Source organism: Dendrobates tinctorius, unplaced genomic scaffold (genome assembly GCF_039654945.1).
Source record: "Dendrobates tinctorius isolate UK_male_01 unplaced genomic scaffold, ASM3965494v1 ptg000065l, whole genome shotgun sequence".
NCBI classification, from domain to species: domain Eukaryota; kingdom Metazoa; phylum Chordata; class Amphibia; order Anura; family Dendrobatidae; genus Dendrobates; species Dendrobates tinctorius.
The window spans coordinates 26,339,331-26,351,182 of NW_027361733.1; the positions used below are offsets into that span (position 1 = coordinate 26,339,331).

General features: G+C 33.5%; 1 protein-coding gene across 1 annotated transcript in view; it reads right to left on the reverse strand.

Annotated features, from left to right (window-relative positions):
* HELZ2 (helicase with zinc finger 2) overlaps positions 1–11,852 on the reverse strand; it is a 38,593-nt gene that overhangs the window by 16,846 nt on the left and 9,895 nt on the right. Inside the window, exons 6-8 of the mRNA XM_073580804.1 lie at positions 11,204–11,833; positions 9,884–10,661; positions 367–442 (exon numbers count right to left, since the gene is read on the reverse strand). Of these exons, the coding sequence (XP_073436905.1) occupies positions 367–442; positions 9,884–10,661; positions 11,204–11,833 (1,484 nt within the window). The remainder of the gene's footprint in view (positions 1–366; positions 443–9,883; positions 10,662–11,203; positions 11,834–11,852) is intronic.

The following is an 11,852-nucleotide window of genomic DNA, read 5'->3' on the forward strand; positions in this document are numbered from 1 at the left end:
AAAGCATTTAAACAATCATACAGCTCTCAGAAGTGGAGACTTGCTCTGGAAGCTGCCGACAGGTGATTTACAACTATATCTCACCAAAAGATGAAAGAGGTGGATAGAGGTGAGCAGCTAACTGAAATAAATGGTCTGGAGAAAGGTGGCTGGTATGTTAGGAGCTAACTTCTCTCCTGGGATGTAGCTACTGTGTACTCTCCAGGCAATAGAAGCCGAGCTAAGTGCAAGAGAATGATAGCAGATAGAAAAAGCAAGTCAAAGGCAAACTTGCTTATTTTCACACAGTCTAACTAATTAAAGCAATTTAAAAACTTCTGAAGAGCCATTTAAACAGTTGAAATTTTCATTATAGGGAAGGCATACCAATAATGTTGCTGTAGTTTGTTACTATGACATCAGATAGCTTTAATTTACGAAGCTCCTGTCGGATCACCTTCACCTTAGAGTGAGAAAAAAAGAGAAAGACACAATTTAAAACATCCACTATAATACTGCCCCTATATACAAGAATAGCTACTATAATCCTGTCCCCTATCTACAAGTATAAAACTAATACTGCCCCTATGTTCAAAAATGTAATTACTATGATACTGCCTCTTATTTACAACTTATAACTACTATAATACTGCTTCTATGTACAAGAATACAATGACAATAATACTTCTGCTATGTACAAGAATATAATTAATATAATACTGCCCCCTATGTGTAAGAATATAACTACTATAATACTGCTCCATATGTACAAGAATATAACTACTATAATACTGCCCTTATGTACAAGAATATAACTATTATAATACTGCCCCAATGTACAAGAACATAACTACTATAATACTGCCCCTATGTACAAGAATATAACTACTATAATACTGCCCCATATGTACAAGAATATAACTACTATAATACTGCTCCATATGTTCAAGAATATAACTACTATAATACTGCCCCTATGTACAATAATATAACTATTATAATACTGCCCCTATGTACAAGAATATAACTACTATAATACTGCCCCCTATGTACAAGACTATAACTACTATAATACTGCTCCATATGTCCAAGAATATAACCACTGTAATACTGCCCTTATGTACAAGAATATAACTATTATAATACTGTCAAAATGTACAAGAATATAACTACTATAATACTGCCCCTATGTACAAGAATATAACTACTATATTACTGCCCCCTATGTACAAGAATATAAGTACTATAATACTGCTCCATATGTACAAGAATATAACCACTGTAATACTGCCCTTATGTACAAGAATATAACTATTATAATACTGCCAAAATGTACAAGAATATAACTACTATAATACTGCTCCATATGTACAAGAATATAACTACTATAATAGTGCCCACTATATACAAGAATATAACTACTATAATACTGACCCTATGTACAAGAATATAACTACTATAATACTGCCCCCTATGTACAAGAATATAACTACTATAATACTGCTCCATATGTAAAGGAATATAACCACTTTAATACTGCCCTTATGTACAAGAATATAACTATTATAATACTGCCAAAATGTACAAGAATATAACTACTATAATAGTGCCCCCTATGTACAAGAATATAACTACTATAATACTGCTCCATATGTACAAGAATATAACTACTATAATAGTGCCCACTATATACAAGAATATAACTACTATAATACTGACCCTATGTACAGGAATATAACTACTATAATACTGCCCCCTATGTACAATATAACTACTATAATACTGCTCCATATGTAAAGGAATATAACCACTGTAAATACTGCCCTTATGTACAAGAATATAACTATTATAATACTGCCAAAATGTACAAGAACATTACTAAAATACTGCCCCTATGTACCAGAATATCACTAGTATAATACTGCCCCAATGTACAATATAACTATTATAATACTGCCCCTATGTACAGGAATATAACTACTATAATAAAGCCCGCTATGTACAAGAATATAACTGCTATAATACTGCCCCCTATGTACAAGAATATAACTACTATAATACTGCCCCTATGTACAAGAATATAACTGCTATAATACTGCCCCTATGTACCAGAATATAACTATTATACTACTGCACCTATGTACAGGACTATAACTACTATAATAGTGCCTGCTATGAACAAGAATATAACTACTATAATACTGCCCTCTATGTACAGGAATATAACTACTATAATAGTGTCCCGTATGTACAAGAACATAACTACTATAACACTGCCCTTATGTACAAGAATATAACTACTATAATACTGCTCCATATGTACAAGAATATAACCACTGTAATACTGCCCTTATGTACAAGAATATAACTATTATAATACTGCCAAAATGTACAAGAATATAACTACTATAATACTGCTCCATATGTACAAGAATATAACTACTATAATAGTGCCCACTATATACAAGAATATAACTACTATAATACTGACCCTATGTACAGGAATATAACTACTATAATACTGCCCCCTATGTACAATATAACTACTATAATACTGCTCCATATGTAAAGGAATATAACCACTTTAATACTGTCCTTATGTACAAGAATATAACTATTATAATACTGCCAAAATGTACAAGAATATAACTACTATAATAGTGCCCCCTATGTACAAGAATATCACTACTATAATACTGCCACCTATGTACAAGAATATAACTACTATAATATTGCTCCATATGTAAAGGAATATAACCACTTTAATACTGCCCTTATGTACAAGAATATAACTATTATAATACTGCCAAAATGTACAAGAATATAACTACTATAATAGTGCCCCCTATGTACAAGAATATAACTACTATAATACTGCCCCCCTATGTACAAGAATATAACTACTATAATACTGCTCCATATGTACAAGAATATAACCACTGTAATACTGCCCTTATGTACAAGAATATAACTATTATAATACTGCCAAAATGTACAAGAATATAACTACTATAATACTGCTCCATATGTACAAGAATATAACTACTATAATAGTGCCCACTATATACAAGAATATAACTACTATAATACTGACCCTATGTACAGGAATATAACTACTATAATACTGCCCCCTATGTACAATATAACTACTATAATACTGCTCCATATGTACAAGAATATAACCACTGTAAATACTGCCCTTATGTACAAGAATATAACTATTATAATACTGCCAAAATGTACAAGAACATTACTAAAATACTGCCCCTATGTACCAGAATATCACTAGTATAATACTGCCCCAATGTACAATATAACTATTATAATACTGCCCCTATGTACAGGAATATAACTACTATAATAAAGCCCGCTATGTACAAGAATATAACTGCTATAATACTGCCCCCTATGTACAAGAATATAACTACTATAATACTGCCCCTATGTACAAGAATATAACTGCTATAATACTGCCCCTATGTACCAGAATATAACTATTATACTACTGCACCTATGTACAGGAATATAACTACTATAATAGTGCCTGCTATGAACAAGAATATAACTACTATAATACTGCCCTCTATGTACAGGAATATAACTACTATAATAGTGTCCCGTATGTACAAGAACATAACTACTATAACACTGCCCTTATGTACAAGAATATAACTACTATAATACTGCTCCATATGTACAAGAATATAACTACTATAATAGTGCCCACTATATACAAGAATATAACTACTATAATACTGACCCTATGTACAGGAATATAACTACTATAATACTGCCCCCTATGTACAATATAACTACTATAATACTGCTCCATATGTAAAGGAATATAACCACTTTAATACTGCCCTTATGTACAAGAATATAACTATTATAATACTGCCAAAATGTACAAGAATATAACTACTATAATAGTGCCCCCTATGTACAAGAATATCACTACTATAATACTGCCACCTATGTACAAGAATATAACTACTATAATATTGCTCCATATGTAAAGGAATATAACCACTTTAATACTGCCCTTATGTACAAGAATATAACTATTATAATACTGCCAAAATGTACAAGAATATAACTACTATAATAGTGCCCCCTATGTACAAGAATATAACTACTATAATACTGCCCCCCTATGTACAAGAATATAACTACTATAATACTGCTCCATATGTACAAGAATATAACCACTGTAATACTGCCCTTCTGTACAAGAATATAACTACTATAATAGTGCCCACTATATACAAGAATATAACTACTATAATACTGCCTCTATGTACAAGAATATAACTACTATAATACTGCTCCATATGTACAAGAATATAACCACTGTAATACTGCCCTTATGTACAAGAATATAACTATTATAATACTGCCAAAATGTACAAGAATATAACTACTATAATACTGCTCCATATGTACAAGAATATAACTACTATAATAGTGCCCACTATATACAAGAATATAACTACTATAATACTGACCCTATGTACAGGAATATAACTACTATAATACTGCCCCCTATGTACAATATAACTACTATAATACTGCTCCATATGTACAAGAATATAACCACTGTAAATACTGCCCTTATGTACAAGAATATAACTATTATAATACTGCCAAAATGTACAAGAACATTACTAAAATACTGCCCCTATGTACCAGAATATCACTAGTATAATACTGCCCCAATGTACAATATAACTATTATAATACTGCCCCTATGTACAGGAATATAACTACTATAATAAAGCCAGCTATGTACAAGAATATAACTGCTATAATACTGCCCCCTATGTACAAGAATATAACTACTATAATACTGCCCCTATGTACAAGAATATAACTGCTATAATACTGCCCCTATGTACCAGAATATAACTATTATAATACTGCACCTATGTACAGGAATATAACTACTATAATAGTGCCTGCTATGAACAAGAATATAACTACTATAATACTGCCCTCTATGTACAGGAATATAACTACTATAATAGTGTCCCGTATGTACAAGAACATAACTACTATAACACTGCCCTTATGTACAAGAATATAACTACTATAATACTGCTCCATATGTACAAGAATATAACCACTGTAATACTGCCCTTATGTACAAGAATATAACTATTATAATACTGCCAAAATGTACAAGAATATAACTACTATAATACTGCTCCATATGTACAAGAATATAACTACTATAATAGTGCCCACTATATACAAGAATATAACTACTATAATACTGACCCTATGTACAGGAATATAACTACTATAATACTGCCCCCTATGTACAATATAACTACTATAATACTGCTCCATATGTACAAGAATATAACCACTGTAAATACTGCCCTTATGTACAAGAATATCACTAGTATAATACTGCCCCAATGTACAATATAACTATTATAATACTGCCCCTATGTACAGGAATATAACTACTATAATAAAGCCCGCTATGTACAAGAATATAACTACTATAATACTGCCCCTATGTACAAGAATATAACTGCTATAATACTGCCCCTATGTACCAGAATATAACTATTATAATACTGCACCTATGTACAGGAATATAACTACTATAATAGTGCCTGCTATGAACAAGAATATAACTACTATAATACTGCCCTCTATGTACAGGAATATAACTACTATAATAGAGTCCCGTATGTACAAGAACATAACTACTATAACACTGCCCTTAAGTACAAGAATATAACTATTATAATACTGCCCCAATGTACAAGAATATAACTACTATAATACTGCTCCATATGTACAAGAATATAACCACTGTAATACTGCCCTTATGTACAAGAATATAACTATTATAATACTGCCAAAATGTACAAGAATATAACTACTATAATAGTGCCCCCTATGTACAAGAATATCACTACTATAATACTGCCACCTATGTACAAGAATATAACTACTATAATACTGCTCCATATGTAAAGGAATATAACCACTTTAATACTGCCCTTATGTACAAGAATATAACTATTATAATACTGCCAAAATGTACAAGAATATAACTACTATAATAGTGCCCCCTATGTACAAGAATATAACTACTATAATACTGCCCCCTATGTACAAGAATATAACTACTATAATACTGCTCCATATGTACAAGAATATAACCACTGTAATACTGCCCTTCTGTACAAGAATATAACTACTATAATAGTGCCCACTATATACAAGAATATAACTACTATAATACTGCCTCTATGTACAAGAATATAACTACTATAATACTGCTCCATATGTACAAGAATATAACCACTGTAATACTGCCCTTATGTACAAGAATATAACTATTATAATACTGCCAAAATGTACAAGAATATAACTACTATAATACTGCTCCATATGTACAAGAATATAACTACTATAATAGTGCCCACTATATACAAGAATATAACTACTATAATACTGACCCTATGTACAGGAATATAACTACTATAATACTGCCCCCTATGTACAATATAACTACTATAATACTGCTCCATATGTACAAGAATATAACCACTGTAAATACTGCCCTTATGTACAAGAATATAACTATTATAATACTGCCAAAATGTACAAGAACATTACTAAAATACTGCCCCTATGTACCAGAATATCACTAGTATAATACTGCCCCAATGTACAATATAACTATTATAATACTGCCCCTATGTACAGGAATATAACTACTATAATAAAGCCCGCTATGTACAAGAATATAACTGCTATAATACTGCCCCCTATGTACATGAATATAACTACTATAATACTGCCCCTATGTACAAGAATATAACTGCTATAATACTGCCCCTATGTACCAGAATATAACTATTATAATACTGCACCTATGTACAGGAATATAACTACTATAATAGTGCCTGCTATGAACAAGAATATAACTACTATAATACTGCCCTCTATGTACAGGAATATAACTACTATAATAGTGTCCCGTATGTACAAGAACATAACTACTATAACACTGCCCTTATGTACAAGAATATAACTACTATAATACTGCTCCATATGTACAAGAATATAACCACTGTAATACTGCCCTTATGTACAAGAATATAACTATTATAATACTGCCAAAATGTACAAGAATATAACTACTATAATACTGCTCCATATGTACAAGAATATAACTACTATAATAGTGCCCACTATATACAAGAATATAACTACTATAATACTGACCCTATGTACAGGAATATAACTACTATAATACTGCCCCCTATGTACAATATAACTACTATAATACTGCTCCATATGTACAAGAATATAACCACTGTAAATACTGCCCTTATGTACAAGAATATAACTATTATAATACTGCCCTCTATGTACAGGAATATAACTACTATAATAGTGTCCCGTATGTACAAGAACATAACTACTATAACACTGCCCTTAAGTACAAGAATATAACTATTATAATACTGCCCCAATGTACAAGAATATAACTACTATAATACTGGCCCAATGTACAAGAATATAATTACTATAATATTGCCCCTATGTACAAGAATATAACTACTATATTACTGCCACTATGTACCAGAATATCACTACTATAATACTGCCCCAATGTACAATATAACTATTATAATACTGCCCCTATGTACAGGAATATAACTACTATAATAGTGCCAACTATGTACAAGAATATAACTACTATAATACTGTCCCTATGTATAAGAATATGACTACTATAATACTGCCCCCTATGTACAAGAATATAACTACTATAATACTGCCCCTATGTACAAGAATATAACTACTATAATACTACCCCTATGTACAAGAATATAACTACTATATTACTGCCACCTATGTACAAGAATATAACTACTATAATAGTGCCCACTATATACAAGAATATAACTACTATAATACTGCCCCTATGTACAAGAATATAACTACTATAATACTGCCCCCTATGTACAACAATATAGCTACTATAATACTGCTCCATATGTACAAGAATATAACCACTGTAATACTGCCCTTATGTACAAGAATATAACTATTATAATACTGCCAAAATGTACAAGAACATAACTACTATAATACTGCCCCTATGTACCAGAATATCACTACTATACTACTGCCCCTATGTACAATATAACTATTATATTACTGCCCCTATGTACAGGAATATAACTACTATAATACTGCCCCTACATACAAGAATATAACTACTATAATACTGCCTCCTATGTACTAGAATATAACTACTATAATACTGCCCCTATGTACAAGAATATAACTATTATAATACTGCCTCCTATGTACAAGAATATAACTACTATAATACTGCCCCTAAGTACAAGAATATAACTGCTATAATACTGCCCCTATGTACAAGAATATAACTACTATAATACTGCCCCCTATGTACAAGAATATAACTACTATAATACTGGCCCTATGTACAAGAATATAACTACTATAATACTGGCCCTATGTACAAGAATATAACTGCTATAATACTGCCCCTATGTACAAGAATATAACTACTATAATACTGCCCCCTATGTACAAGAATATAACTACTATAATACTGGCCCTATGTACAAGAATATAACTGCTATAATACTGCCCCTAAGTACAAGAATATAACTACTATAATACTGCCCCTATGTACAAGAATATAACTACTATAATACTGCTCCTATGTACAAGAATATAACTACTATAATACTGCTCCTATGTACAAGAATATAACCACTGTAATACTGCCCCCTATGTACAAGAATTTAACTACTATAATACTGCCCCCTATCTACAAGAATATAACTACTATAATACTGCCCCCTATCTACAAGAATATAACTACTATAATACTGCCCCTATGTACCAGAATATCACTACTATACTACTGCCCCTATGTACAATATAACTATTATATTACTGCCCCTATGTACAGGAATATAACTACTATAATACTGCCCCTACATACAAGAATATAACTACTATAATACTGCCTCCTATGTACTAGAATATAACTACTATAATACTGCCCCTATGTACAAGAATATAACTATTATAATACTGCCTCCTATGTACAAGAATATAACTACTATAATACTGCCCCTAAGTACAAGAATATAACTGCTATAATACTGCCCCTATGTACAAGAATATAACTACTATAATACTGCCCCCTATGTACAAGAATATAACTACTATAATACTGGCCCTATGTACAAGAATATAACTACTATAATACTGGCCCTATGTACAAGAATATAACTGCTATAATACTGCCCCTATGTACAAGAATATAACTACTATAATACTGCCCCCTATGTACAAGAATATAACTACTATAATACTGGCCCTATGTACAAGAATATAACTGCTATAATACTGCCCCTAAGTACAAGAATATAACTACTATAATACTGCCCCTATGTACAAGAATATAACTACTATAATACTGCTCCTATGTACAAGAATATAACCACTGTAATACTGCCCCCTATGTACAAGAATATAACTACTATAATACTGCCCCCTATCTACAAGAATATAACTACTATAATACTGCCCCCTATCTACAAGAATATAACTGCTATAATACTGCCCCTAAGTACAAGAATATAACTACTATAATACTGCCCCTATGTACAAGAATATAACTACTATAATACTTCCCCCATGTACAAGAATATAACTACTGTAATACTGCCCCTATGTACCAGAATATAACTATTATAATACTGCCCCCTATGTACAAGAATATAACTACTATAATACTGCCCCTATGTACAAGAATATAACTACTTTAAACACCCTTCAATGAGACGAAATCTAGAAAAGGAAGAAAATACTTTTTCCACACTACCTGACTTCCATGGGACACCACACAAATTTTCGTTCCATCCACTCTTCCCCACTGCTCAGGCCATCGTTGGAGAATTTCTTGGACAATCTCAATCACTTGATACATTTCTGAATGATTCACCCATGAATTTCCTTCACGTGAACAAGTGCCATGACAATGGTAAAGCCCCAGCGCGTGGCTGCCTTTTGTGGGTTCCATTGGTTTGTCCGAGCAAGCTTCAATAGCATCCTTGCAGCCAACATAGAAGCATCGTGACACAAAAGAGATGATGTCGGGGACGGAGCGGTAGTTTTGGTGGAAAATTATACGCCCACTTTTGGCCACTTGAGAGTCTTTACCTTGGTAATGGGAGAACAGACGGGTGAGTATGGTGTGCTCCTCTTCAGCTCTTTTATTAAAGAACCGTGGGGTCTCCTGCATGTGGTCTCCAGCCACGACCACACGTGTATGATAGTTTGCCAAAGCCAACGGGATCAAAGCCTCACTCTCCATCATTTGTGCCGCCTCATCTATTAGGATATGGCTGAAGTAACCCCGCGGCACATTCAGATCCCGGGAGGTGACGGCGGTTGTCACGATAATGCGATAATTGTCAAGAGTGTCCCGAAGGGGGATGACAAAGGTAGAACTATTGGAGCTGAGATGGCAGTACTGGCGTGTGATATGATCTGTTCTACGTACGGGACTACCAATGGATTTCACTCTCAAAGGCGTAGCTTCAGGGTGGCCTTTCTCAACATATGGATGGAAATGTTCCTGGATATACAGGTCAGCGGCACTATGAAGACAAAGGAAAAGAAAAGGAGTAATATGAATGTGCAAGTCGACTGTCCATCAATGTCCTCAGACCCAGACTCCAAAGCCACCTTTCCAATAACAAGGGGAATTGTTATAGTACTGCCCCCCCATTAGTCTAACCCAAAAGTGGACACACCTTTAAAGCACTAGCACCCCAAAGGACAAGCCAAGTAAAGTATATACATTACTTTAGGGCAATTAGAGTGTCAAAAGTTGACCTCTACTGAGATATAGTTAAGAAAATCTATTTAGGAGTTCCTTAGTTATATTTTACAGTTACAGAGTATTAATGCCTGCTCCTGAATTCCTCTGTTATTAGTCCTGCAAATTATTTTACTATCACCATAGACGGTGTCATAGTAGATTCTCCACTTATTTTTTGAGGAATTTCAATTATGGAATCCATGCTAATACATTTTCAAATCTGCAGAGTTCTAAGTAAGGATGCTCCAGAATGATTTAATTCAAGTATTACCCAAACTAACACATTCCCTGTAAAGCACGCAAAGACCTCGCTGGTACCTGTTGTTATGGGTGCAGATCAGCACTCTGGTGTGCGGTTGTCTTATCACGTGTAAAGCAGCCTGGGCCAAAGTAGATGTTTTTCCTGTACCGAATGGTCCATAGATAATGAGAGGGGCCACTGGTTTATCCCCCGTCACTGATCCTGCTATGTAAGAGATTGCCAACTGCTGTTTCTTGTTGCCCCATGACATGTTCTCCTGGTAGACTGGTAATTGGCACTTGGACAGATCTGGTAGTATTAATGTTTCATCCAACAAGTGGTCAACGGCTTCATGGCAAATGCAGAAATTGTGACGATCGATCTGGAACTGGATCTCCAGCTTTGCAGACGCATTTAGCTCTAAAGACAGCTCTTTGCAACATCTCTCGGTTAATGTCAGTAAAACACTGCCCTCTAACTCGACGTTGTGATCCATGAGGACTTCATAGACTTTCTCATTTTGCATAGGGCAAGGGGCAATGATGGCCGTGGACACAGATCTTTGCAGTAAATACCCTTCTTCAGTATCTTGGGTCATCCCAGTAGGTAGAGGAACCTTTGCAAGGAGCTCACCGGGAGCCGCAATCTTCATTTCATTTTGAGCATTCACCATTTTCATGACGGTTACTGAGACTTTTAAGTTTAACCTATAAAAAAAGGACACAT